Source organism: Chrysochloris asiatica, unplaced genomic scaffold (assembly GCF_000296735.1).
Source record: "Chrysochloris asiatica unplaced genomic scaffold, ChrAsi1.0 scaffold00150, whole genome shotgun sequence".
In the NCBI taxonomy this organism is placed as follows: Eukaryota; Metazoa; Chordata; class Mammalia; order Afrosoricida; family Chrysochloridae; genus Chrysochloris; species Chrysochloris asiatica.
This window is the reverse complement of record NW_006408668.1, coordinates 1,274,151-1,300,449: the sequence shown is the minus strand read 5'-3', so window position 1 is coordinate 1,300,449 and position 26,299 is coordinate 1,274,151. Positions and strand designations below refer to the sequence as shown.

The 26,299-nt window shown below is 37.4% G+C and overlaps 1 protein-coding gene across 1 annotated transcript in view; it reads left to right on the top strand.

Moving 5' to 3' along the window:
- The window catches only part of TMEM182 (transmembrane protein 182), a 131,380-nt gene that overhangs the window by 55,769 nt on the left and 49,312 nt on the right, over nt 1-26,299 (top strand). The window contains exon 4 of the mRNA XM_006870729.1: nt 5,614-5,751. Within this exon, the coding sequence (XP_006870791.1) occupies nt 5,614-5,751 (138 nt within the window). The remainder of the gene's footprint in view (nt 1-5,613; nt 5,752-26,299) is intronic.

The window sequence follows — 26,299 nt, the reverse complement described above, 5'->3', positions numbered from 1 at the left end:
AGGAGATCTGTGCGCATGCATAGTACAACCCTCCAAGGGTGGGGCTAGGGTGCCCACTAACTCGGGCACCCTATAGTCACCAGAATGGAGGTGCACAGATAGCAAGGGAACAATGAACAGCTACCAAAAGCAAAGAATGTCCACACCTTTATCCCTGCGGTTCTGCCAGGCGTCTGTGGCCGCTCCGATCCTTCCTCCACTTGGTCTCACCCAAGATGGCGGCTCCTGGAGCAGCCAAGCATCCCAGACTAGAAAGCAATAGATTTCTTGCTTCTGCGACAAATTCTAGCAGCTGTAAGCCTTCCAACCTTCGAAATATTCTTTTATATGTGGTTCAGAATTCTGGGACCATCCCTTAAACCTGTTTGGTTGGGTATTCTGTTTTGTTATTGGTGGAGCTCTTTACTACATGTCCACCCAATCCGCCATCTTGTTTTTTCTCTCTGTAGCAATACTTTTTGAGTTACCCTTGTATTGTAATTCAGGTATCATTTTCTTTGCTATAATTCTGTTGGCAATTCTGTGCATGCGCATTAGAGAGTCTACTCTCCAGCTCTTCTATGATTTCTCCACATTCTCTGGGTCCAGATTTTTACCAATTTGTTGGACCAGAAATATTGGGTTCTCTCTCAGTTCTATGCAAACATGTCATAGGGCAAAGTGGCAAGAGAAAAGGGAAAAGATATCAGCGTGACTGCCTCCCTTTTTGCTTAACAAGGATCCCATTGGAGTAATGGATCACATTTTAGGTTCTTAAGTGCAGATGTGTGTTGGAGCTGGTTTTGAGGTAGGACTAGAGGAGGACAAAGGAAAAAAAAAGAAGGGGGATTTCTACCCTTTGCCTTGCAGGGTCCCTGTTCTTGGTTCTCTAGCCAGGATGATGAATTTCTGCAGGTATTTTTACTATTTATACTTTCTACTCAGTTTTTTCACACTCATTTAGTTTATAATTAGGCATAATGAGTCCAGTAGTTTAGCATTTAGCTACTAAAGGAAAGATCACTGCTTTGAAACCTCCAGCTGGTACAGGGGATGGAAGTACAGCAGTTTGCTTTGGTGAAGGTTTTTGTTGTTGGTTGTGTGCCATCAAGTTGGTTCCGACTCTTACTGGCCTTGTATAGGGTTTCCCAGGATGTATATCTTACTGGAGCCAAAAGTTTCATCTTTCTCCAGAGCAGCTATTGGTAGATTCAAACTGTTGACCTTGAGATTAGCAACCCAACTTGTAATCCACTACGCTACCATAGCACCTTTGAAAAAGATGTTGTTGTCATTAAGTGCCTTCAATTTGGTTCAGACTCATAGCAACCCTATGTAGGGTTTCCAGGAGCAGCTGGTGAATTTGAATTGCTGACCTTGCAGTTCAAACCGACCTTGGGTCTAGTGCATCAAGCTACAGTGCCACACCCAGCCTTGTAAATTATAAGTGCCAGTTTTCTTCAGTCCTATAGGGTTGCTAATCCACTCTACAGGAGTGCTGGTGTGATGCTATGGGTTAATGCGCCAGACTGCAAAGCCGTTTGAACTGCGAGGTCGGCAGTTCAAGCTCACCAGCTGCTCCTCGGAAACCCTATACAGGGTAGCTATGGGTCGGAACCGACTCTATGGCACTTCACATAGGGTTGCTAGGAATTGAAATTGACTCCATGTCAAAGAGTAATTTGGCTTGCCTTTAAGGAAAAGCCAGTAAGAGAAAAAACAACACCAAACTAACAGAAATCTACAGTGAACTCTTTGTGACTGAATTTAGAATTCTTTAAGGTTTGTCTTTCCTGTTAAGTACACTTGCTATTATTTACTTTTTAGAGGATTTAGGATGTTTGTTTGTCATTTTCAGTTGTGACCAGGAAATGATGGATGGGGATTCTTATTCTCTCAACTGCTTCTTACTACTATTATCCCTTGTTGTTGTTGTTGTTAAGTGCCGTCGAGTTGGTTTCGACCCATAGTGACCCTCAACAGGGTTTCCGAGGCTGTAAATCTTTATGGGAGCAGAAAGCCTCATCTTTCTCCCATGGAGCAGCTGGTAGTTTCGAACTGCTGACCTTGCGGTTCACAGCCCAATTTGTAACCACTATGCTACCAGAGCTCCTTTTATAAAAATATAAAATGTGAGGGTCACCATTGTTTAATAAACTCAATTATGGTGGTGGTAGTGGTGGTGGTGTGCCACGAAGTTGGTTCAGGCTCATAGTGACCCTGTCTAGGGTTTCCAAGACTGTAAATCTTTACAGGAGAGAAAGTCTTATATTTCTACCATGGAATGGCTGGTAGTTTCGAACTGCTGACCTTGAGTTTAGCAGCCCAACTTGTAACCACTATGCTACCAGAGTTTCTTCAATTATTGCAGGGATAAGAAATATTTGTCTCATATGTTACCATGCTTCCTTTCCACTCTCAGCTGATACCAACATTTTTTTAGCTCTCACCACCACCCTATGGTGCCTGAATACAATCCTAGGATACGTTCTTACACTGCAAACTAGGAAGCCACTGCAAAAGTATTAGCATTGGCATGTGAAGTAAATGTCTTAATTTTAATTTTTGTCTTTAGGAATTAGTTCTCAAAACCCCAAACCAAATCCATTGCCATCCAGTTGATTCCAACTCATAGAGATCATAGAGGATTGAGTAGATTTGCTCCTTAGGGTTTCCAAGGCTGCAAATCTTTATGGGAGATGACTTATACATGTTTCCCCACAGAGTTAGTTGTTTTGTAGTTGCTGTTGTTAAATGCTATTTAATAAAATTTTACTCATAATGGCCCTATATAGGATTTCCCAGGAGTGGCTGATGGGTTTGAACCATCAACCTTGCCATTAACAGTCCAGTAATTTTCCTACAGCACCACATCAGGACTCCATTTCTAATTAATGAAGTTAGGTGGTAGTATTCTTGCTTTTTAGTTGCTATCGAGTAGGTTCTGATTCATAGTGACCTTATGTATAACATAACAAAACATTGCCTGGTCATGCATCAGCCTCTAAATTGCTCTTCTGTTTGAGCCCATTGCTGTCACCACTGTACTAAGCATGGTGTCCTTTTCCAGGGACTGGTCCCTCCTGACAACATATTCCAAGTATGAGAGACAAAGTCTCAACATCTTCACTTCTAAGGAGAATTTTGGTTATACTTCCACCAGGACAGATTTGTTTGTTCTTCTCCAGTTTCCCTTATTCATTGTCCAATTTCCAAATGCATATGAAGCTATTGAAAATTCCAGGCACACCGTAGTCCTCACACTGACATCTTTGCTCCTGAACACTTTAAAGAAGTCCTCTGCAGCAGATTTGCCTAATGCAATATGTCATTGGATGGTTTGACTGCTGCTTCCATGAGTATTGATTCTAGATCTAAACAAATGAAGTCTTTGCAACTTCAGTCTTTTCTCCATTTATCAAGATGTTATTTATTGGTTCAGTTTGAGAATTTTTATTTTCTTTACTCTGAGGTGCAGTTCATACTGAAAGGTATGGTCTTTGATCTGCATCAATAAGTGTTTCAAGTCCTCTTTGCTCCCAGAAAACAAGGCTGCATATCTCAGGTTGTTAATGAGTCTTTCTGCAATCCTGTTGCCATGCTTTGGCTGATGATAATTGAGCGTCTATATTGTCTTTTTCCACAGTTGCAGTCAGTTTGATTCTTGTGAGTTCCAAAGCTATGTTGTTGTTGTTAAGTGTTGTCAAGTTGGTTATGAGTCATAGCAACTCTTTATAGGCTTCCTAAAGAGCAGCTGGTGAATTTGAACCACCAACCTTGTAGTTCGAAGTCCAGTGCTGATCCTACATCAATACACCAGGAATCCTCCCATGTCTATAGTCACTTTTCATGTTGTTGAAAAAAGATATTTGCAATGAATAAGTTGTTGATTTTGCAAAATTCTATCATGTGGTCTCCAGAATAATTTCTATCACCAAGGCCTTACTTTCCAACTACTGTTCCTTCTTCTCTGTTTTCAAGCTTCATATTCCAATTACCGTATCATTGTTTTTTGATTGCATGTTTGATCAATTTCAGACTGAAGACATTGGTAGAATTCTTCAGTTTCATTATCATCATCACTGACTTTTATGGTTGGTGTATAAATTTGAATAATAGTAGTAGTAACTGGTCTTCCTTCTAGGTGTAGAAATATTATCTTATCAGAGACAGCATTGTTCTTCATGATAAATCTTGAAGTGGTCTTTTTTATAATGAATGTGATGCATTTGCTCTTCAAGTTGTTGCTCCTGTCATAGTAAACCGTGTGATTGTCTGGCTCAAAATGGCTAATACCAGTGCATTTCAGTTCACTAAAGCCTAGAATATTGATCTTTCTATGTTCCATATCATTTTGAAGGCTTCCAGATTTCCTCGATTCATACTTCTTCCATTCCATGTTCTGAGTATTAATGGCTGTTTGTGTCTGTTTCTTCTTATTTTGAGTTGTGTCTCATCAGTAAATAAAGGTCACTAAGGTTGGCTCCATTCACATCATTATGGCCAATTCTATTGAGATAGTTACTCACTCATAAATTCTGACTTTCCTTTCTTGTTTAACTCCAATTAAATTCTTCTCAAAATTTCATCTTTTCATATTCTTTTCTTTATTTAATATCCCAGGTAATTAATATATTTCTTCTTTACCAGGTGAATTTTTCAATAAATATTATTCATTGCTTTTCTATAAACTTTCTATACTTTCCTTAAAAATTTGACATAACTGCCCACAACAACAACAACAAATACGTTTTATTAATTTTCTCCCATTTACACCAGCAAGAAAAATTTATTTTAATGTATTAGCCTTTGGGAAATGATGAATTTGTTTAATAGATTTGTAATTATTCGACTCAAAAATGTTCATTAGAATTCCTTTTTATTTAATTACAATATAGCACCAAGACCCAAATCCATTTATCAATGACAGCATCCACTAACTATCCTTGTTTGTCCTTAACAAAGACGCTTACAGCTTTTCATTTTGAACCATTCCAAATACAAGAATAAACAAAACTAGTATGCCTTGAACATATTTGGTATAATATCTTAAATCTTCTCAAACATATGTTTGTTTTGCTTGTCATTCTTTTTTTGGCTTCGACTATTTTCAAGAAAATCATAATCTAAATCAAAGTGCACTTTTTCATTAGAAGGTTGAAGTGATTATGATCTGCTTCCCAAAGATCCCTGTGGTGTAAATATTATGTTAACAGGAAACATGAAGCTGCATTTGTAAATAATTTGAATGCCTTTTCATATCTTTCTGCATTTGATGTGTAACAGCTAAATGTGGCCACTGGATATTTACTTTAGACAATTCTTTCTAGGGCTTTGGGTGTTCAAACTTCTAAAATGGGAAATCTTTCAGAAAAAAAGAGCTTCCCAAGTATATCAGCATGTGTATGGGGCAAGTATTGAGCATGAGGAGCCAATGGTCAACATCATTGACTCCATGATTAGTTGATATGATCCTTGTTTAAAGTAATTGAAGGCCCATGCTCTAGCATTCTGCTTGACACTCTATGACTGTAATTAGAAAAATGAAGAAGAAAAAAGCTTACTGTGTGATAGTTTGTTCATTCACTTTCTCAGTGTGTTTTTTCTTTTCTCCTATTCTTCTGGGGTCTCCAGTTTACCGTGGTTTCTGGGCAGTGCTGATGCTTCTGGGCGTGGTTACTGTTGTGACTGCAAGCTTTCTGATCATCTGTGCAGCCCCCTTTGCCAGCCATTTCCTGTATAAAGCTGGAGGAGGATCATATATTGCTGCAGGTATGTATAATGCAGAGAATACAGTTTCCAACCATAATTTTCCCTTATATTTTCACATTTTCTATTTCTAAATTAAGGCTTCAGGCCTTAATTTAGAAATAGAAAATGTGAAAATACGATGTCCTTAAAATGTCCTTGTGGTAGAGTTGGTTCCAATTTATGCTAACCTGCATTGTGGGCTAATGCATTGGAGTGCAAAGTCGGTTTGAACCACAAGGTCGGTGGTTCAAGTTCACCAGCTAGTCCTCAGAAAACCTATCCAGGGTTGCTATGAGTCTGAACCAAGTCAATGGCACGTAACAACAACAACAACATGCACAGCAGAATGAAACACTGCACAGTCCTGTGTCATTCTCACAATTGTTGTTCTGTTTGAGCCCATGAGGCAGCCACTGTGTCAGTTTATCTTGTTGGGGGTCTTCCTCTTGCTCTCTGACCTTTGACTTTTCCAAGATGATGTCCTTCCCCAGGAACTGATCCCTCCTGACAATGTATCCAAAATAATACTACATATTAGTACATAAAATTTCTTGAGTGCTATTTGTGAGGGATCCTGGTGTGGCACTGTAGGATAAGCAGTGTACTCTTAACCATGAGATTGGCAGTTGAAACCCATCAACTGGTCCTTGGAAATTCTATACAGGTTTCTATGAGTCTATAACTAATTCAAAGGCAGTTAAAAACAACAACTATTTGTGAATCACTTTTACAGAGACTTCCCATGTGTTTTACCCTTAGCCATCATGACATTTTTTGCTCATTGTATGAATTGTGATGGATTAAATATTGAGATGTTTTAGCAATTGGATGAAGTGCCTGAAGTGCTCGCTAATTTTTGCCAAGAAATTTGGAAGGCACCTAGCTATCTGACCAAGCAACAGGAATAGATTCATATTTGGGCCCATTCCAAAGAGAGGTTCTGACTCATACCATACCATATCAGGATATCAGAATATAGCTGTGATATTGTTGTGTGTATTCTTAAAAGGATAGCCCTATGATTTAATCTTAATGAAGGTATCCTCATAAATAATTTATTGTAGGTAAAATATATGTTTTTTTCTATATCATCACAATTAAATTTTCTTGGTTGTGGTTAATGTGAGCTATGTAAATACATTCTCTTCTTTTTAAAACCTGTGTTTATTTGAGTCACTTTTCTAAATAGTCTAATGTGTAAATTACTGAACAAGATTGTTATTATTGCACACAAGTAAAAATTTGTAGAAGATAATTAAAAATTGGTTGTAGCTATACATGACGTGGAACTACCAGAAATTCCAGCTGGATTCAGAAGAGGTCAAGGAACAAGGGATATTGCTGCTGATGCCAAAGGAAAATAGAGAATACCAGAAAGACATTTTCTTGTGTTTTATTGAATATACAGTTACATGAGGCTATGGGGATAATAACAAATTATGGATAAATTTGTGATGCATATGAATTCTAGCACACTTAGTTGTGCTCTGGAACATGCAGAACCTGTACACAAACTGAGAAGTAGTCGTTCAAAGAGTACGAGGGTATGTGTGTGTGTGTGTGTGTGTGTGTGTGTGTGGTTTAAAATCAGGAAAGGTGTGTGTCCGGCTTTTATCTTTCACCATATTTATTCAATTTGTATGCTGAGCAAATAATCCAAGCAACTGGACTATATAAAAGAATGTGACATCAAGATTGGAAGAAGGCTCATTAACAATCTGAGATATGCAAATGACACAAACTTGCTGGCTGAAAACATCTTGTAGTACTTTTGATGAAGATCCAAGACTACAGACTTCAGTGTGGATTACACCTCCATGTAAAGAACACAAAAATCTTTATAGCTGGACCAATAACCAATACCAAGAAAATGGAGAAAAGATTGAAGTTGTCAAGGATTTCATTTTAGTTGGATCCACAATCAATGCCCATGGAAGCAACAGTCAAGAACTCAAACAAAATATTGTGTTGGGCAAATCTGTTGCAAAATATCTCTTTAAAGTGTTAAACAGCAAAAATGTCATATTGAAGATTAAGGTATGTCTGATTCAAGCCATGGTATTTTCATTAGCCTCATTTGCATGTGAAAGCATGAATAAGGAAGACCTGAGAATTGATGCCTTTGAATTAATGGTGTTGAGATGAAGAATGCTGAATATGCCATGAACTGCCTGAAGAATAAACAAATCTTTCTTGGAAAAGTGTAACCAGAATGATCCTTAGGAGGGAGGGTAGCAAGCTTTGAATATGGTTACAGAATGGATTTGTCTCTGGAGAAGGACTTCATGCATAGTAAAGTAGAACCAAACCCAACTCAATCTTACCAAGATGGTAAATGTTTATGGAAGCAGGTAGCCTTACTTTTCTCCCATAGAGCAACTGGTGGGTTTGAATTACCAGTATTGTAGTTAACAATCCAGCACCTAACCCACAGTGCCATTAGGGTAAAATAGATGAAAAAGAGGAAGGCCCTCTATGAAATGGGTTAACACAGTGGCTGCAACAAAGGACTCAAACACAGCAATAATTGTGCGACTGGGTAGCCTTTTGTTTTGTAGTACATAGGATCACTGTTGGTTGGAATTGAGATTCTATGGCATCTAACAACACCAATATCACCATTATGAGGATAGGAACGTTGATACTGAGAAGGGAGATCTTGGTCACTAACTCATGTGTTGTGCAAGAGCCTTTTTATCTTGTTAATTTTCTGTGTAAAATGGAGTTAACATATTGTAGTTGTTTAGTGGTGTTGAGTCAGTTTCGACTCATAGCAACCCTGAATCATGTAAAGATGAACCTAGAAATCTTTGTGGGAGCAGAAAGCCTCATCTTTCTCTTGAAGAGTAGCTGATGGGATTGAATCCTGGACCTTGCGGTTCACAATCCACTGCTTATCGTATGGCGTTACTGCACTTTGGAGTAAACATGAGCCTCTACCATATCAGGATATAGCTGCAATCTTTTTGTGTTTGTTCCTGAAAGGACACTCCTATGATTATGTTCTTGATGAAGGTATTCTTATAATTAATTTATTATAGGTTCAGTATGTATATTTTTCTATATCATCACCATTAAATTTTCTTGGTTGTGGTTCATATGAGCTATGTAAATACGTTCCCTTCTTTTTCAAACCTGTGTTTATTGAGTCACCTTTCTGAATAGTCTAATTCTCATGGATATGATTGTAGTATGCTGGAAAAATAATTGGATAGATGAGTCATGTGACTTTTAAGTCTTTTTCTTTTAATTAGAGAATAATAGCCAAAACACTAATATAAAGACGTAAACTCAAGATCATTATTTGTAAATATAAAATTCTAGAAGATTAGGAAACTGAAGTATGAGTAAAGCCAGACTGTAACTGACACTGTAATATTGTGACATCTCTCACAAGGACAAGGTGTTTCCACTTTTGATTATGGTGACAGTTCAAATCCACAGCTCTCTTGGGAAAGCCTATATAGAGTCTCCACGAGTCAGAACCAACTCGACAGCACATAACAACAAAGAAAAGGAACTTTATGGAATAATTTTCATCATGATTTAAAATGAAAGGCTGAGGCCTTTCCACCATCCCTATGACAAAAGAATGGTAGTTTGAAGGGATCTATCAGCTATATGATTTTGCCAGTTTTCACTGATAAATCTTGGTCCTAAAGTTCATCATTTGTTCTTAACCTTGAACAACTTCTCTTCTAGAGCAGTTCCCAGTCATCAGTAATCAATCTTGTAGTATTTACATTTTTTATTATTACTGTTATTTAGCTTCAGGACTTTTGTCTACCATAATTAAGTAACTTTCAGCAAGTGCTTGAAATGTGTTTTCTATAAATCCAGGATTGCAGAAATTGCCTATAAATCTTCCCAAATTCCAGGGTTCCCTGACACACTGTTACATTAGTATTCTAACTTTCAAAAGTTTTGTCCTTCTGCTACCAAGTTCCTAAAATTCTCCATAAAACTAACTTTTTCACATTATTAATGTTGTATCCAGGAACCCTGATAGTTCAGTGGATTAAGAGCTGGACTACTAACCACAGTCCAGTAGTTTGAATTTACCAGTCACCACCACCAATGTTATGTAAATATTATGAAAAATAATTTAAAGACAAATATGCTTGCAAATATTTAAATATATATACCTTATTTACTTCAGAACCTTTTTAAAAATTTTGACTTATTTTCTTCAAATCTTTTTGATGTACCTTTTAAGTTTTTCCCAATGGTTTCTGGGAAGTATAAATGCTTTGAATTCAGCTATCTACCTAAAGTTTAGTGGTCCAAATCCACCAAGCCATGTCATAAACAAAAGTCTAGCAATCTGCTTCTTAAAGATGACAGCCAAGAACAACCCTATGGAACAGTTTGCTTTGATAACACATGGGGTTGCTGTGAGTTGGAATTGACTCAACAATGTTTTTGTACATCTAAGGGAAAAAACACCTCTCCCATTATTTTGTCATAAACCATTTTCCACAGGGTTTCACTGTCTTTATCATCATCACAAAGGTAACTCATGACATTGTTTATCATCCTTTAATCAACTCTCAGTGCACCAATAAATAGTTCTTTTAAGTACTGTTTTGGTATAATATTGTGCTTCATTCTGCAGAGGGGATCACAAGAATAATCAAAGAACTCAAGAGACCCATTCCAAGAAGAGCCATGTGTATCATTTTCTGTCTTTCTTTTTATTTGTTAGCTCAATTGTTTCCTGTACTGTTTTGTGTAGAATTTTTACCAAAGACCTGGATTTGTCTATTTTTGTTGTTGTTAGATATCTGTGAGTTGATTCTGATTCATAGCAATCCTGTATAGGGTTTCTGAGGAGTGACTGGTGAGGTTGAACTGCCAACCTTGCAGTTCACAGTTCAGCATTTGTCCTATAGCATCACACCGGGACTTGGTTTTGTCCATCAGATCTCATAAATATTTAATATATATGTATTTTTACTTTTTATTATGAATTGAGTGAAGGTTTACAGACAAGGCCATCAGTTTTACGTTCAACAAATTATGCACTTTGTTTCATCTCAATAATTGCAATCTCCTTTATACAACCGCTATCCTCCTTCCTCCCTGTGGTTTCTATTTCCATTCCACCCACCTTCCCAACCCTTTTCAACTTGGTCCTTAGGTAAATATTGTGCTTTTGGTTTTGAATGACTGACTATCCCATGGTGGGCATACCTTACCACTGTTGTTGCTCCATTCCCATATCTACTACTCAGCTGAAAAGTGGGCCGTGACAGTGAGTTCCTTTCCAGACTTGAAGGATGGTCGAGAGTAATAGTTTCAGGTTTCTCCGATCTCTTTATGACCAGCAAGACTGGTCTTTTTTTTGTTGTTGTTTTTAATTTTTAGTTTTGATCTACATTTTCTCCCAGTCTATCAGGAACCTTCTAATGTGATCCATTTCAGTGATGTTAGAAATGGTAGCCGGGCACCATCTAGTTCTTCTTTCTTGTCTCAGAGTCCTGGAGATTGATGTTCACATGTTCCACTAGTCAACGGGACTAACTGATTCCAAGCATTTTCAATTCTTATCATTCTTCTTTCTTCCCCACATGGAGAGATCAATACTTACACCTTAGATGGCCATTCATAAACTTTGAAGACCCCAGATGCTACTCACCAAAGTAGGATGTAGAACACTGTCTTTGTGGACTATTTTATACCAATTGATCATGGTGTACCCTGAGACTATGGACCTAAGTCCCCAGGCCCAGCAACTCATTGCTTTAAGATGTTTGATAATATCTAAGAAGTTTTTATCATTTTGTTCTGCTGTATGCTCCACCACATTCACAGTGGTGATTGCAGAAAAAGTAAATACCTGTGTACAAATGGTATACATCAAACTCATATATTTGTGGGTATACTCCCAGTCTTCCTTCCATATGCATTCAGCCTGTGTCCCTGCCCTTGTATCCACCAGCAGAAGACTGCTGTTCCAGGGTTGCATGTATATACTTCTGTCCTCTTTATTGGTTGGTTTTTTGGTTATGTGCTGTGGAGTTGGTTCTGACTCATAGCAACCCTGTATAGGTTTCCAAGGCTGTAACTCTTTACAGGAACAGATACCCTCATCCTTCTTGCAGAGAACCACTGGTAGTTTCGAACTGCTGACCTCGAGTTAGCATCCAACTTGTAATCAATATGCCACCAGGACTCCTTTGTTGTTGTTGTTGTCAGGTGCCATCAAGTCAAAACTGACTCATAGCGATCCCATGCACAGCAGAACAAAACAATATCCGATCCTGGGCCAACCTCACTACCGCTGCCACACTTGATGCCATCAATGATGCCACCTGACTGATCCATCTCTTTGGGGGTCTTCCTCTTTTTCTCTGGCCCTCCATCTTACCCAGCATGACATCCTTCTCCAGCAACTGTTCCCTGCTGACAATATGTCCAAAGTATGAGAGACGAAGTTTAGCCATCCTGGCCTCCAAGGATCTCTCTGGCTGCACTTCTTCCAAAACAGATCTATTGGTTTTTTTGGCAGTCCATGGCACTTTTAATATTCTCCTCCAACACCACAACTCAAAGGCATCAATTCTTCTACTATCTTCCTTATTCGCTGTCCAGCTTTCGCATCCATGTGAGGTTATTGAAAATACCATGGCTTGGCCCAGGCACACCTTAGTTGCCAAGCTGACATCTGTGCTCTTCAACACTTTAAAAAGTTCCTGTGCAGCAGATTTGCCCAATGCAATACGTCGTCTGATCTCTTGACTACTGCTTCCACGAGTGTTGCTAGTTGATCCAAGAAGAATGAAGTCCTTGACAACTTCAATCTTTTATCCGTTGGTAAGAATGTTGTTTATTGGTTTAGTGATGAGGATTTTTGTTTTCCCGACATTGAGATGCAATCCATACCGAAGGCTGTGCTTTTTGATCTTCATCAGTAAATGTTTCAAGTCCTCTTCATTTTCAGCAAGCAAGGTTGTATCATCATATCTCAGGTCGTTAATGAGTCTTCCTCCAATGCTGATGCCATGTTTTTCTTCATAGAACCCAGCTTCTCATATTATTTGCTCAGCATACAGGTTGAATAAGTTTGGTGAAAGAACACAACCTTGTCGCACACCTTTCCCAATTTTATAACATTCAGTGTTCCCTTGCTCTGTTCAAACAACTGCCTCTTGTTCCAGGTACAGATTTCTCAGAAGTACAATTAAGTGTTCTGGCATACTAATACTTCTCAATGTTGTCCATAGCTTGTCATGATCCACACAATTGAAAGCCTTTGCATAGTTAGTAAAGCATAGGTAAACATCTTTCTGATATTCTCTGATTTCAGCCAAGATCCATCGGACATCAGCAATGATATGTCTTGTTCCCTGCTTCCACATTTCCCTGTGTCTTCACCTGTCTTCATCAGTCTTCTGCCAACATCCCTCTTCTTTTTTATTGTGCCTGCCCCCACCATCTTGTATATTGCCCTCTCCATCACCTGAGTTAAATGTGCCTACCCTCTATCCAGTGAACTATTCTCCCTTCTCTCCTCTCCCACTCCCAGTAACCATCAAAGTATGTTTCTTTTATTATGAAAACCTTTTCCTGAGTTTTTACAATAGTGGTCTCATATAATATTTGCTCTTTTTGATTGACTTATTTCACTTAGCGATATGTCCTCTAGATCCATCCATGTTATGAGGTATTTCACAGATGCGTTATTATTCTTCAACATTGTTTATCCATTCTTACATTGATAGGCATTTAGACTGTCTCCATCTTTTTGCTATTGTGAATAGTGCTTTAGTGAACATTGGCGTGCATGTGCTACTTGTGTCCTGACTCTTATTTCTTGTGGATATTTACCAAATAGAGAATTGCTGGGTCATACAGTATTTCTATTTCCAACTTTCTGAGGATGCACCATTACTATTTTCCATAATGGTTGAGCCATTTTACAGTCCCACCAGGAATATAAGAGGGTTCCGGTCTCTCCACAACCTTGCCATCATTTGTTGTTTTCTGTTTTTTTGAACTTTGTTGTTAATACTGGTATGAGATGGTATCTCATTGTAGTTTGGATTTGCATCTCTGTAGCGGAGTCCTGGTGTGGCACTGGGCGTTAATGTGCTGGATTGCAAATTTGGTTTGAACTGCAAGGTCAGCAGGTCAAGCTCACCAGCTGCTCCTCAGAAAACCTATACAGGATAGCAATAGGTTGGAACTGACTCAGTGGCACTTGGCAACAACAACAATGACTGATAATCATCAAAATTTATTCGTATGTTTGTTGCTGCCTAAATGTCTCCCTTGAAGAATTGCCTGTTCATATCCTGTGTTCATTTTTAAATTGGGTTATTTGCCATTTTCTTCTAGAGGTGGTGTAATTCTCTATGAATTTTAGAAATTAGTACCTTATCTGATATGTTTTTGCAAATTTTGTTTTCCCTAGTCCATGAGCTCCCTTTTTACTCTTTCAGCAAAATCTTTTGATGCACGTAAGTGTATAATTTTTAGGAGATCCTAGTCATGTGTTTATATCTTTTATTGTTTGTGTCTTTTTAGTAATGTTTGACAGTGTACTTATGTCATGCATTAGAAACCACACATTTGTCCCTGTTTTTCCATAAATTATCTTTATATTTCTAGGTTTTACATTTAGGTCTTTATTACATGTTTAGTTTGTTTTTGTTTATGGTGTGAGATATAGGTCTTGTTTCAGTTGTATGCAAATTGATGTCCAGTTTTGTTAACACCATTTGTTGAAAAGACTATATCTCTTCTCCATTTAATGTGTTTTTCTTGTTTGTGAAAGATCAGCTGACTGTATGCAGATGGATTTACTTCTAGGATCTCAGTTCTGTTCCATCGATTCATATATCTTTCATTGAACCAATGCCAGGTTGTTTTGACCACTGTAGCTGTGTAGTGAGAGGCCTCCAACTTTGTGCATCTTCTTACACAGTGCTTTCCTATTCAAAGTCACTTTCCTTATAAATTTCCATATAAAATTTGTCATCAATTTTTCCATTTCTTCAAAGAATGATGTTGGAATCTGGATTGAGATTGTGTTGTATCTATAGATCGCTTTGAGCATTGTTGATATTTTCACAATGTTCCATCTTCCTATCCATCAGCATAGTATATTATTCCATTTTAAAAAGCGTCTTTAGATTTCTTGCAACAGTGTTTTGTAGTTTTGTTTGTATCGGTCTTTTGTTTTTCTGATAAGATTTAATCCTGATCTTGATGTATTATATTTTTATTATGTTGTTGAAATCTACTGGCTAGAATTTTGTTGCGAATTTTTGCATTTGTGTTCATAAGGGATATTACTGTTGTTGTTAAGTGCTGTCACATTAATTCTGAGTCAAAGCCACCCATATAGGGTTTCTGAGAAGCAGAACCTGATGACATTGTAGTCCAGTGCTGATCCTATAGCACTACAGCAAGCCTATAAGTTTTCTTTTCAGTGATGTCTTTGACTGTTTTGGATGAGGGTTATGATAAATTCATAACATGTATTCAAGAGTTTTTCATCCTTTTTTATGTTTGGAATATAGTTTGAGTAAAATTGATGTCTGCTCTTGTCTGAATGTTTGGTAGAATTCACCAGAAAAGATATCTGGGCACAGACTTTTTTGTTGGGAGCGTTTTGATGACCTGATCTATTTCTTCTTTTGTTATAGGTTTGTTCAAGTTGTCTACTTCACTCTGTGTTAGTTTAGGTAGGTCATGTTTTTGTTAAAATGAATGCATTCTTTCTACATTTTCAAGGTTGTAAGTATACAAGTCTTCATAGTGTTCTGTTATTATCCTTTTAATTTCTGCTGGTGCCGTCATGACACCACCCACACTGTTTCTTATGTGTGTTATTTGCATCTTCTCCTTTTCTTTTTTTAATTTGCCATTGGTTTGTCAACTTTATTAATTGTTTTAAAGAATCGACTTCTTGTCTTATTGAATATTTCTATTGTTTTTCTGTTTTCTAATTCATTTATTTCTGCTCTAATCGTTATTATTTCTTTTCTTCTGGTAACTATAGGCTTACTTTGCTGGTCTTTTTCTAATTGTTGGAGGTGTGTTAGTATGTTAACTTTGGTTCACTCTTCCTTTTGGATGTGTGGGGTTTTCCTATAAACTGCCCTTTAAGCACTATTTTTGCTATAGTATGCTGCGTTTTCATTCTCATTTGATTCAATAAAACTTTTCATTTCATGTTTTCTTTGTTCTATTTAGCTTTTAAGCTATTCAGTTTCCATGTGTGTGTTTGTGTGTGTTTTCCTTGATCTCCCTATTGTTGATTTCTGATTTTATAGCAGTATGATCTGAAAACATGTTTGTAATATTTCAATGTTTTAAAATCTACTAAGGCTTGCTTTGTGGCCTAACATATCATCTATTCTGGAGAATATTCCCTGTACACTGGAAAAGAATGTGTATTGTTTTATTGTTGGGTTGAGTGTTCTGTATGAATCTATGAGATCAAGTTGATTGATTGTGTTGTTTATTTCTTCTGTGTCTGTTGAGTTTATTTCCAGTTGTTCTGTCCTTTATCAAACGTGGTGTATTAAATCTGCTCCTATTATTATAGAGTTTTCTATTTGTTTCTTCAGATCTGTTACAGTTTGTTTTATGTATTTTGAGGCTCTTTCATTGGGAGCATAAATATTATGGTTATGTCTTCTTGTTCAGTTGACCCTTTAGTCATGAAATACTGTCCTTCTTTGTCTCTTATGCTGGTGTTTGCCTTAAATTCTATTTTACCAGAAATTAATATTGCCACTACTGCTCATTTTTTATTCTCATTAGCATGATATATTATTTTTCCATCCTTTGATTACTTTTTAATTTAAAGCTTTTATTGTGAATTTAGTGATAGTTTACATGAGTGAATATTTGTTTTGCATTCAACAAATTGTATTTTGTTTCACTGCATTGCTTACAATCCCTTCCATGTGCCATTAGTTAACAGTATGTGCATTTATTCCCTCTTTTTTTTTTTTTTTTTGATGTACACATAAACACTCAGGAATATATAATCATTTATACAACAAAAGGGCACATTTTGCAAGCCAACCTTTTGCCCACTAGCTCATAGCCTTTCTCTTTCTATGAGTCTAGAGTCCTCAGCTGCTCTTATCTCTCTATGACATAACCTCTGCCTCCATCTCTGGTGTTGCTGCTTCTCTAGTTAGGATCCAACATTATGCATATTCTCTTCCCTCTTGATGGAACTAGGATCCTCTGTTCCTGAAGTGTAATATTAACTAATCCCCACTTTTTGTTACACAATTTCTACCTTTACAATTGTGACAATCACAATTAGTCATGATAACAATTACTGTTGAGTCAAAAGAATCCTATCCCCATCTCCTTTCACCAGACCCATCTAGACAAGATGAAAACTATTCAGTGGGGATTCTATCTCCCCCCCTTTGCTCTGAAATTAAACTCCCTCTTGAAAACTTGTAAGCCAGCAACTTGTTGCCTTTATAGCCACCCCCATTTTAGTTATCCAGTGTCTAAGTTGCCCATCCCTATCAACCCTGTGTACTTGGGGGATAGACTTGATCCTTGATGTGAGGACTCCTTCTCTCTCAGTTGGTATTTTGAACTACTACATCCATAAATATAGGTCAAGTTCATCAAATTGTAGCAATTTATACTTACTTCCCAGGATCAAACTTCATCTTCCTCTACTCAAATTCTGAGCATCAAGCCATCCAAGCTAGGTCAAATGGGTGCTACCTGCAAGTTTGGGCATTCCTGTGCATCTCCTCTTGTGCATCACTTCATATCAACTGGACATTTCACTCTCAGCCCTAGCCCCCACTGGCTAGGTCAGTGTCCATGGGCTCAGGCATTCCAGGTCAAATTTCAGACCAACTACTCCTTCCTCTTCTCTCTCTTATCTCAAGGTCAACAGGAGTCTATGTAACATGGTCAAACTCAGCCCATGTCTTCATTTCTGCTTTTCTTCCACTTCCATTCATGAATAGAACAATGCATTCACCAGGGAGCTTACAAGCCTGCTTGTGATTCCCTTTGAGTTTCAGTCTTGGAAGGGGATTTGTCCTGAAGGGTCTTGATGGCGTGCCTTGATGGCTCCCAGGCAAACAGCTTGCTTGTTCTTGTAATAGCTAAACAGTCTGCTTTCTCTCTCTCTCTGTTGGTCTTTCTTTCATGAAGTATCTTCTTTTCCTTTGGTTGTGCCAGGTTGGTCTACATATCCTTTCAAGTGGGAATGTCCCACCTCAGAAGGTTCTGGATAGGGCTCAGGATTCTAGATAAAGTCCCGTATACTCTACAAAGGCTCCACAAGAAGCCTATTTCACTAGACAAATTCTAGAAACCCGTTTAAGTGTTCAGTCAGTTATAGGCGATAGACGGGTTTATAAGCTTTCTGTAACCATATTTCCCAATATTCTTTTCTATCCCACTCGTGTATATTTTATAATAGTAGGCAAGGGAAACCAATATCTATAAGACAGTCAAGCATCTTAACATTATTTCCCCTCTTTTACCCTTTCAGACTATGCCTTGATCCGTGTATCACAGAGCCCTGTTTTTCCAATGTTGAGCATACATCATTATTTAACTCTGTCCCATTTAGCCCATGCAAACCTACCTAAAGTTTCCCCTATTTTCCTGTTCTTCCACCCCTCTCCCCCTTCTTGTGTATTACCCCTCTTCCTTCAATATTGCCCTCCCTTTACTGAGCTATGATGTGACTCTCCCCTAACATGTGCCTTACTGTGCCCTTCCTCCCACCCTGGTAACCAACAAAGGGTTTTTTTCTTTTAGTATGGACATCTTTTCTTAAGTGTTTACAATAATGGTTTTATGCAGTATTTGTCCTTTTGTGACTGACTAATTTCACTCAGCATAATGTCTTCAAGTTTCAACCATGTTATGAGGTGTTTTGCAGGTTTATCGTTATTCTTTGAGGTAGCATGATATTCCATTGTGTGTATGTACCAAAATTTGTTTATCCATTCTTACATTGATGGGCACATAGGCTGTCTCCATCTTTTTGCTATTGTGAATAGTGTTGTTATGAACACTGGTGTGCATATATCCACTCATATTCTGTCTTGTATTTCTTATAGATATAAACCAAGTAGCGGAATTGCTGGATCATAAATTATTTCTGTTTCCAGCCATCCTTTGGTTTTTAATCTATTTTGACAGCATATTGAAGAACCCTGTTTTCTTACCCATTCTGCTACTCTCTGCCTAGTGCACTTAACCCATTCTTACCCGTTCTGCTGCTTTCTCACTGGTGCATTTAACCCACTTATACTCAGTGCAATAATCAATAGGCATGAATTGATTGCAGTCATTTTTCTGTGTGTGTTTTTTTCTGGTGCTGCTAATTTCCTTGTTCCACATATTTTTCTTTCCTTAGTTTGTTTTGTTTGTTTGTTTACTTGTCAATTTCTTCATTGCTGTTTTTAAAATATTTATGAAATTGTTTTGGTTTTCCCTTTTCTTAATTTGATTTGCAGGTATATTCATTTTTTTTGAGGTTTCCCTGTAATTTATTAATTTCTTCTCATGTTTAAAACTTTTTTTCCCCCTTGAAATCTACTTGACTTCCTTGCCAGTTGGAAGTTCTGTAATTATACTTTTCACTGTTTTTGTTTTGTAGTTATCTTCATTATAAATTGATATCTCTCGTTCCTTATTTTCAGTCTTGTAAATTTGTTTTACTTTGGATAGTTCTCATCTAGATTGAATTCTGGGTGGTGTTGCTATGTATGTTGATCTCTAGTTGTTATCTGCTATTGTTGGTTCTCAGTCCAAAGGACTCCCTTTATTATTATTATTTTAAGTTTTTATTGTGAATTGAGTGATAGTTTACATGGGAGATCATCAGCTTTACATTCATCCTATCGTATTTAGTTTCATTGCAAGGATTACAGTCCTCTCCATGCATCATCAAACAACCAAAGGCTACACCCTGTAAGCCTGCCTGCCCCCTGGCCACCAGCACAAATACCCTCTCCCTCCCTGAATCCAGAGTCCCCAGCCACTCCATCTCTCCACATTATTATCTCTGCCTCCATCTCTGGTGTCACTGCTTCTCTGGATGGGGTCCCACACTCCGTGTCGGGGGACCAGCCCCAACAAACTTATTAGGAGGCTCTTGAAGGGGGATGTGGAGTCGGCGAAAGGAATCACACAGAGTCATTGATTTGTGAGGAATCCAAGATCTTCTTTCTTTACTCAAATTTTCAGCTTCTTATATAACATTACAATACACAATGATTTCATAGTAATCAATTTCTTTAAAGTATAATCTATGTTGTCATTACATTTACTTTTGATTCATGAATCTTCTAGTTACATCAAAGAGCATCAAAATATTTTCCTTGATCATTTCACATACTGCTTCCTTATACTCCTTAGTCACCTCGATAACATCTGTTTTTTTTTTTTAAGTGACTTTGTGTTTTTCGTAAGTGACTTTGTTCTTCTCCAACCTTCCTTAAAATGTCAGGTTAACCTTAAAACATGATTATAAATCTTAACTCCTATTTCTACTCTCACCTATTATTTTCTATAGATTCATTAATCACAACTTACACACAAAACATTTTCCCGTAACTCACTCTACATATTAGTCACTCATAATTGCTTTAAAAACAAGAGTGTAAAAAGTACCTAAAATGTTATAATTAAACGAAACAACTTCCCTAATACTAATAATTTCTGTATCCAAAACATCTAGTTAAATTTATACTTATGTTCCTATGTGTTCACACAGCCCTTGAACATGCTTCAGTTAATTTCTAAAGGTCTTATTTTCTCAAGCTAAAACTATAGAGGATGTTGATTGTAATCTTAAACTTGAACTGGCAGTGCTTTAGCAGGTGTGGTTTTTCCTAGCTGGTGAAACTTATTGTTAATGTAAAAGCAATCTTTATAATTATACGTAATTGTATACGGTGTCAAAGTGTCTAAATGTAATCTTCAATATGATTATTGAAAAGTCTACTGAAAACTTCTATAATAAAATCAAGAAAACTAAAAAATGAACTATTCATAAAAGGAAAAACACAGGAGCTACAGGGCCTTTGCATGCGGCTCTCCTTGTGGCTTTGCCAACCAAGGAGACACTCATTGTTGCTTTGCTAAAACAATGAACTTTTCATGCACAGGGTCTCCTGCCGTTCCGTTCCTTGATGGCGTGGCCCCTGCCAACTCTACTCTTCTCCCTTGATGGTCCCAGGGTCCTCTGTTCCTTGACTGAAAAATCAACCACTCCCCTCATTTTGTTGCAAAATTTCTACCTTTACATTTGTGACTCTCACAGTCAGTCCTGATAGCAATTATTCACTATTGAACCACAAGAGTCTTATCCCCATCTCCTTTCACCAGCCCTGTCCAGACAGGTTGGAAACCACTCAGTGGAGATTCTACCTTCCCCAGCACCTTCTAGAACTAGACTCCCTCTTGAAAGCTTGTAAGCCTTGTTAACCTTGCAAGCACTTAGTGTCTTTGTAGCCTCTCCTCTCCCCCCTTTTTGGGTAGCCAATGTCTAAGTTGCCCATCCCTGTTAACCCTGTGTACAGAGGGGGTGGGAATGATCCTCACTGTAAAGATTCATCCCCCCCTTTTGAACTACTACATCCATAAGTATAGGTCAAGTTCATCAAATTGTAGTGGATTGCTCTTTTTTTCCTCTTTCTCTAGCCCAATTCTGTCCCTTTATTATTATTTATAAAGTTGATCTGGTTATTACAAATTCCTTTGATTTCTGTTTGTCTGGGAGTGTCTAATTTTGCTGTTGTATTTGAGGGATCTTTTTGTTTGGTATATGATTCTTGGTTGGCAATTTTTTCTTTCCTAGTTTTGTAGATGTCTTCCCATGCCTTTTTGCCTACATGATTAAATTTACTATGTTTCTGCTGGGAAACAGGCACTTAATCTTATGATTCTCCCTTTTAAGTAACTTTTCATGTTTCTTGAATGACCTACAAGATTCTTTCCTTGTCCTTGAGAATGAAGAGTTTTATTATGATATTCTTTTGGGGTCTATTGTGTTTGGGTTCATTCACCTTCTTGAATGTTCATTTTCATGTCTTTCATGATGTTAGAGGAATTGCCTTCCAACAGCTCTTACACTTTCTTTTCTTTGCTTTTCTCTGTCCCTGTTCTGCAATTCTGATCACTCATAAGTTAGTCCTCTTTCTGTTGTCCCACATGATTCTTAGACTTTCTTGAGCCTTTTTCACTATTTTTTTTTTATTGTTCTTCTAGTTTACTAGTATTGAGAGATTTATCTTGAAGCTCAGTAATTCAGACTTCCATTGATTCAAATCTACTCCTTTGCTTTTTCATTGTATTGTTCATTTCTTAAATCTTAGTATTAACATTTCATGTTTTCTATTGCCCTCAGTCCTTTATCTGTTTTGTGTGATTCTTAATGTAGTGTTTTCCTGAATTCTTCCTTGTTTTCATAGACCTTTTTGTCAAACATTTGGAGGTACCCTTGTAGTTTTGGTGCGGTGCTCCAGGATAATGAACTGGACTGCAAGATTGGTTTGATTACCAAGTTCGGTGGTTCAAACTTACCAGGTGTTCCTTGAAAACCCTAGAAAGGGTTGCTATGAATTGGAACTGACTCAACGACACTTAACAACAACAACAACAAATATCGTTCTCTTGAATTATTTTTCAGGTAGTTCTAATACTTGTCTTCCCTCAAAACGGTTTGCTAGCTCTGGTTCTTAGTCATTTACTTGAATCACTCTGTCTTGTTTCTTTATGTGAACAGGAATTTTCTTCAGCTTTTGAGACATTGTATTGTTTTTGTATTCATATTAAGTTGATTATTATATATTGGTGTATTCTTTGGCACTCACCAACAGCCTACTCATGGGTGTGATCAGGAGATGAATTTATGCACCATTTCTGTTCACTGTTCATACAGTTCAGTTCAGAATGGACTTATTTGATATTGGTTGTTGCTACTAATCTGGTGTATAGCAGCTGGTATTAGCTCTTGCCCAATGGGTAGGACTGTGGAGGGTATGGTTGTTTCTGGACTGTGTTGTGATGGTTGTTGTCTCCTGATAGGTGAGGCAAAAAGAGAAAACACACAAACATGGGAGAAGGAAATCAAACAAGCAAACCAATGAGGGAAAAGAAAATTGTAGAGAGGGAAAAGGAAAAAAAAAAAAAGAAAAAAGCAGCTAACAGTTAGAAAACATACAAAAATCAAAGAGAGAAAAGGAGATAAAAATAAAATAATAGAAAAGATAAAAGTAAAAACAAAAATAAAAAGAAAGAAAAAGAACTAAATACAATTAGGAAGCTTAATAAGTAAAAGGGAAAGAAATCAGAGAGTTTGTTTTTTTTTTGGTTTTGTTTTTTTAACAAAAAACAAAGAAGGAGAAAGGAAAAAAAGAAGAAAGCACAGCAGCAGCAGTGGAGAATTAGAGTCAAGAAAACAAGAAGAAGAAATGAAAGGGATGATAGAAGGTTAGAAAGAAAAAGGAATATGAGGAAGAAAGAATAAATAAACAAAAATAATGAAAGGAAAAAACCAAGGCATTTGCCAGACCTTGAGAGGAGAAAACTCTGGGGCCTCCTGCCAGTCAAGGGCTTCAATTTGTGAGTGGGTAAACAATGAGTTGGTAACACTCAACCCTAGATGGAGTTTCTGTAGTGCTCATTTTTGTCTGGGTAACCAATCCTGAAGTAGTTCGTGCTGATCCAAGAACAGCTGGGGATCAAGGAATTTCCATCCCAGAGGGCAGTTGATGGTGAGAGGTCCTACAGTCTAGGGTTGACCAGAACCAGCTCTGCTAGTCTGAAACATGCTACATCTGATTTTAGGTGGTGGGGTTGGTGCTGTTAGCTCCTTAGACACTTTGATGTGACTGCCAGGAGAACAGGAACTTCACCGGTAATGTACACAGGTGGGGGACATCCACACCTCTGGCCACCAGGGTAATGTGGGGTACAAGAAAAGTTTAGGACCTTTCTTTCTACCTGTCAGCTTTATGTTGTGTGATAGCCACTATCCTCTTGCTTTCAAAGTCACCCAGGAAAGTTCAAGATGGATAAATCACACCAGTCTGGCCACCACAAATCAACAATCTTTCTTTTTTTTTTTTCACCTCCATGAGTCATTTCAGCTGCTTTTCCTAGCAAGGGCTGTCCCAGGAATGACCAGGACTAATTCTTCAGGTTGGAGCTGGGATTAATGCAGCTAGCTCCCCACTCCATTAATGGAGCTCACAACTGTTGCCCTCACCACCATGACGTCTGACAGCTGGAAGAGTGGGAACTTCTTTGAGGGTGTATGTGGGTGGGGTCAGCTTCACTTCCGGTCATCAGAGGAGTGTGAGGAAGAAGAAAAACATGTACTTTTCTGCAATGCCAATATGCTGTCATATCTCTAAAGCTGCTCACTAAAGCTCCAGGTGTCTGCATTGGGTCTGGTTGGTTGGCAAAGGTCATTAGCCTCTCATTTTTTTTTTTTTTTTACTTTTCTGTGTCTGTTCAGCTCTCTGTCCTGGTAAGCATTCAGTCCACTTTTCTATCTCTTCATCTGAAGTTGGTGTCCCAAGACTATCATTTGCATCTGTTTCATTTGTCTATCTATATCTTTGTTGTAGAGGGTCTGTACAGCCTTTCTTTTTAGTCTGCCATCTTATTCCTCCTCATTTAGTAACTTTTTAATTGAAGTTTAGCTTACATATTATAAAATCTACCATTTTGAAGTGTATAATTCAGTGTTCTTTGGTATTTTCTCAATATGTACAAACATCACCATTATGTAATTCCATAATATTTTTATCACCCCACAAAGAAACCATATCTGTTAGCACTCATCCTCCATCTTCCCCACTCCAAGTCTGTGACAATCTCTATGGATTTGCATATATTGGATAATTCAAATAAGTGCAATTATACAATATGTAACATTCTGTGTCTGGCTTCTTTCACTTTGATCTCATAATTCACAGTCTCTCTAATAATACCAAATCCAGTTCCCAGATACTTGCTTTCCCCCTCTTCTGAATCCCATCCTATCCTTGCTTTTTTCAAAGTTTTAGTTAAGGAACATAAGGTCCCATAATCTTGACAGACATGATAGCTATACAAGGAAAGTAAAAAATATTGCTACAAAATCATAGTAACTTTTAATAAAAAAAATATTAAAATGTGAAGCTCCTGTTGCTCAGATATCCTCCATCGATATATCTAAGGTGGTGTTTCCATCTCTCTAGCCTTTTCTTGAAGAATTTTGTATTCTTTGATTTAAACCACATCAAAATGGCTGTCTTGACATCCTTGAGGAGCACAGATTATGTTCCTTTTCAATGTTCTTTGAGTTTTGGGATTATAAAGAAGACTGAAAGGTTAAGATCAGGAGTGTAGGGTGGCTGTGGGAAGGTTTCCCAATGAAATACTTGTAGGACAGTCCTTGCTACCCTCAAAGAAAGAGCAGGTACATTGTTGGGATACAAAACAATTTCACAATGCAACTTTCCTGGACTTTTTCTCATCCAGTGGAGCTCTCTATTTTCTTAAAACCTCTTCATAATGATCCCCTGGATCATCCTATATCCTTTGAGAAAATCTATCAGGATTACCTCTTTGGGATTCCAGCAAAAAGCCACCATAGCTGTCTCAGTTGACCTTTCTGCTTTGAATTTAACTGGCCTATCTGATCCTCCCAGAAGCTACTGTTTTGATTGGACCTTTTTATGGAAGTCACCCTAGCAAGGCTAGGATGAGTGTCATACTGAAAAACATATAAGTCCCCATCCACTGACTGCAGCCACAGGTTTCAACACATTTAGTGTGGAATAAACCTGTGCATGGCTAAACTGGAACCCTAGTAACAATACTTTTTTTACTATGTACTAAATGTGTAAATACCTGGTTCTTCATATTCCTTGCTTGTCTTTTCTTTTTAATTTAAATATTCTTAGTTTGTGTATAATAGGAATATTTTAGTACAAACATATTATGGGTAACACAAATGTTTTAGGCTCAGAAACGTTTTGATTCTAGCTTTGGTGTTATTAGTAAAGTTTATGTGTGTGTATGAGTGAATTAATACTTGATGTATCCCTTGAAAAGCAGATTTCTAGTCATTTTTCTATTTTATAATTTGCATGAGAAAATAGTGGATCCAAAGTATTCTTTTTGTCTGAGAACTATAAAGCATTTGCTATACATTCATGCCTGTTCAATAAAAACTGAAGACCAGAAGAATTGTGGGATGACATCAAGAACATCATACAGGAAGAAAGCAAAAAGTCATTAAGAAGACAAGAAAGAAGGAAAAGATCAAAATGGATGTCTCCATTATAGAGATGCTAAAGCAAATGGAAGCAAACAGCTGAACAGAAAATTTCAAAGGTCAGCTCGAGAAGACAAAGCTAAATATTACAAAAAAAATGTGCAAAGATCTGGAGTCAGAAAACTAAAAGGGAAGAACATACTCAGCATTTCTCAAGCTGGACAAACTGAAGAAAAAATTCAAGCATCGACTTTCGTTATTGAAGGATTCTTTGGGCAAATTATTGAATGATGCAGAAAGCATCAAAAGAAGATAAAAGGAAAAAAAAAAAAA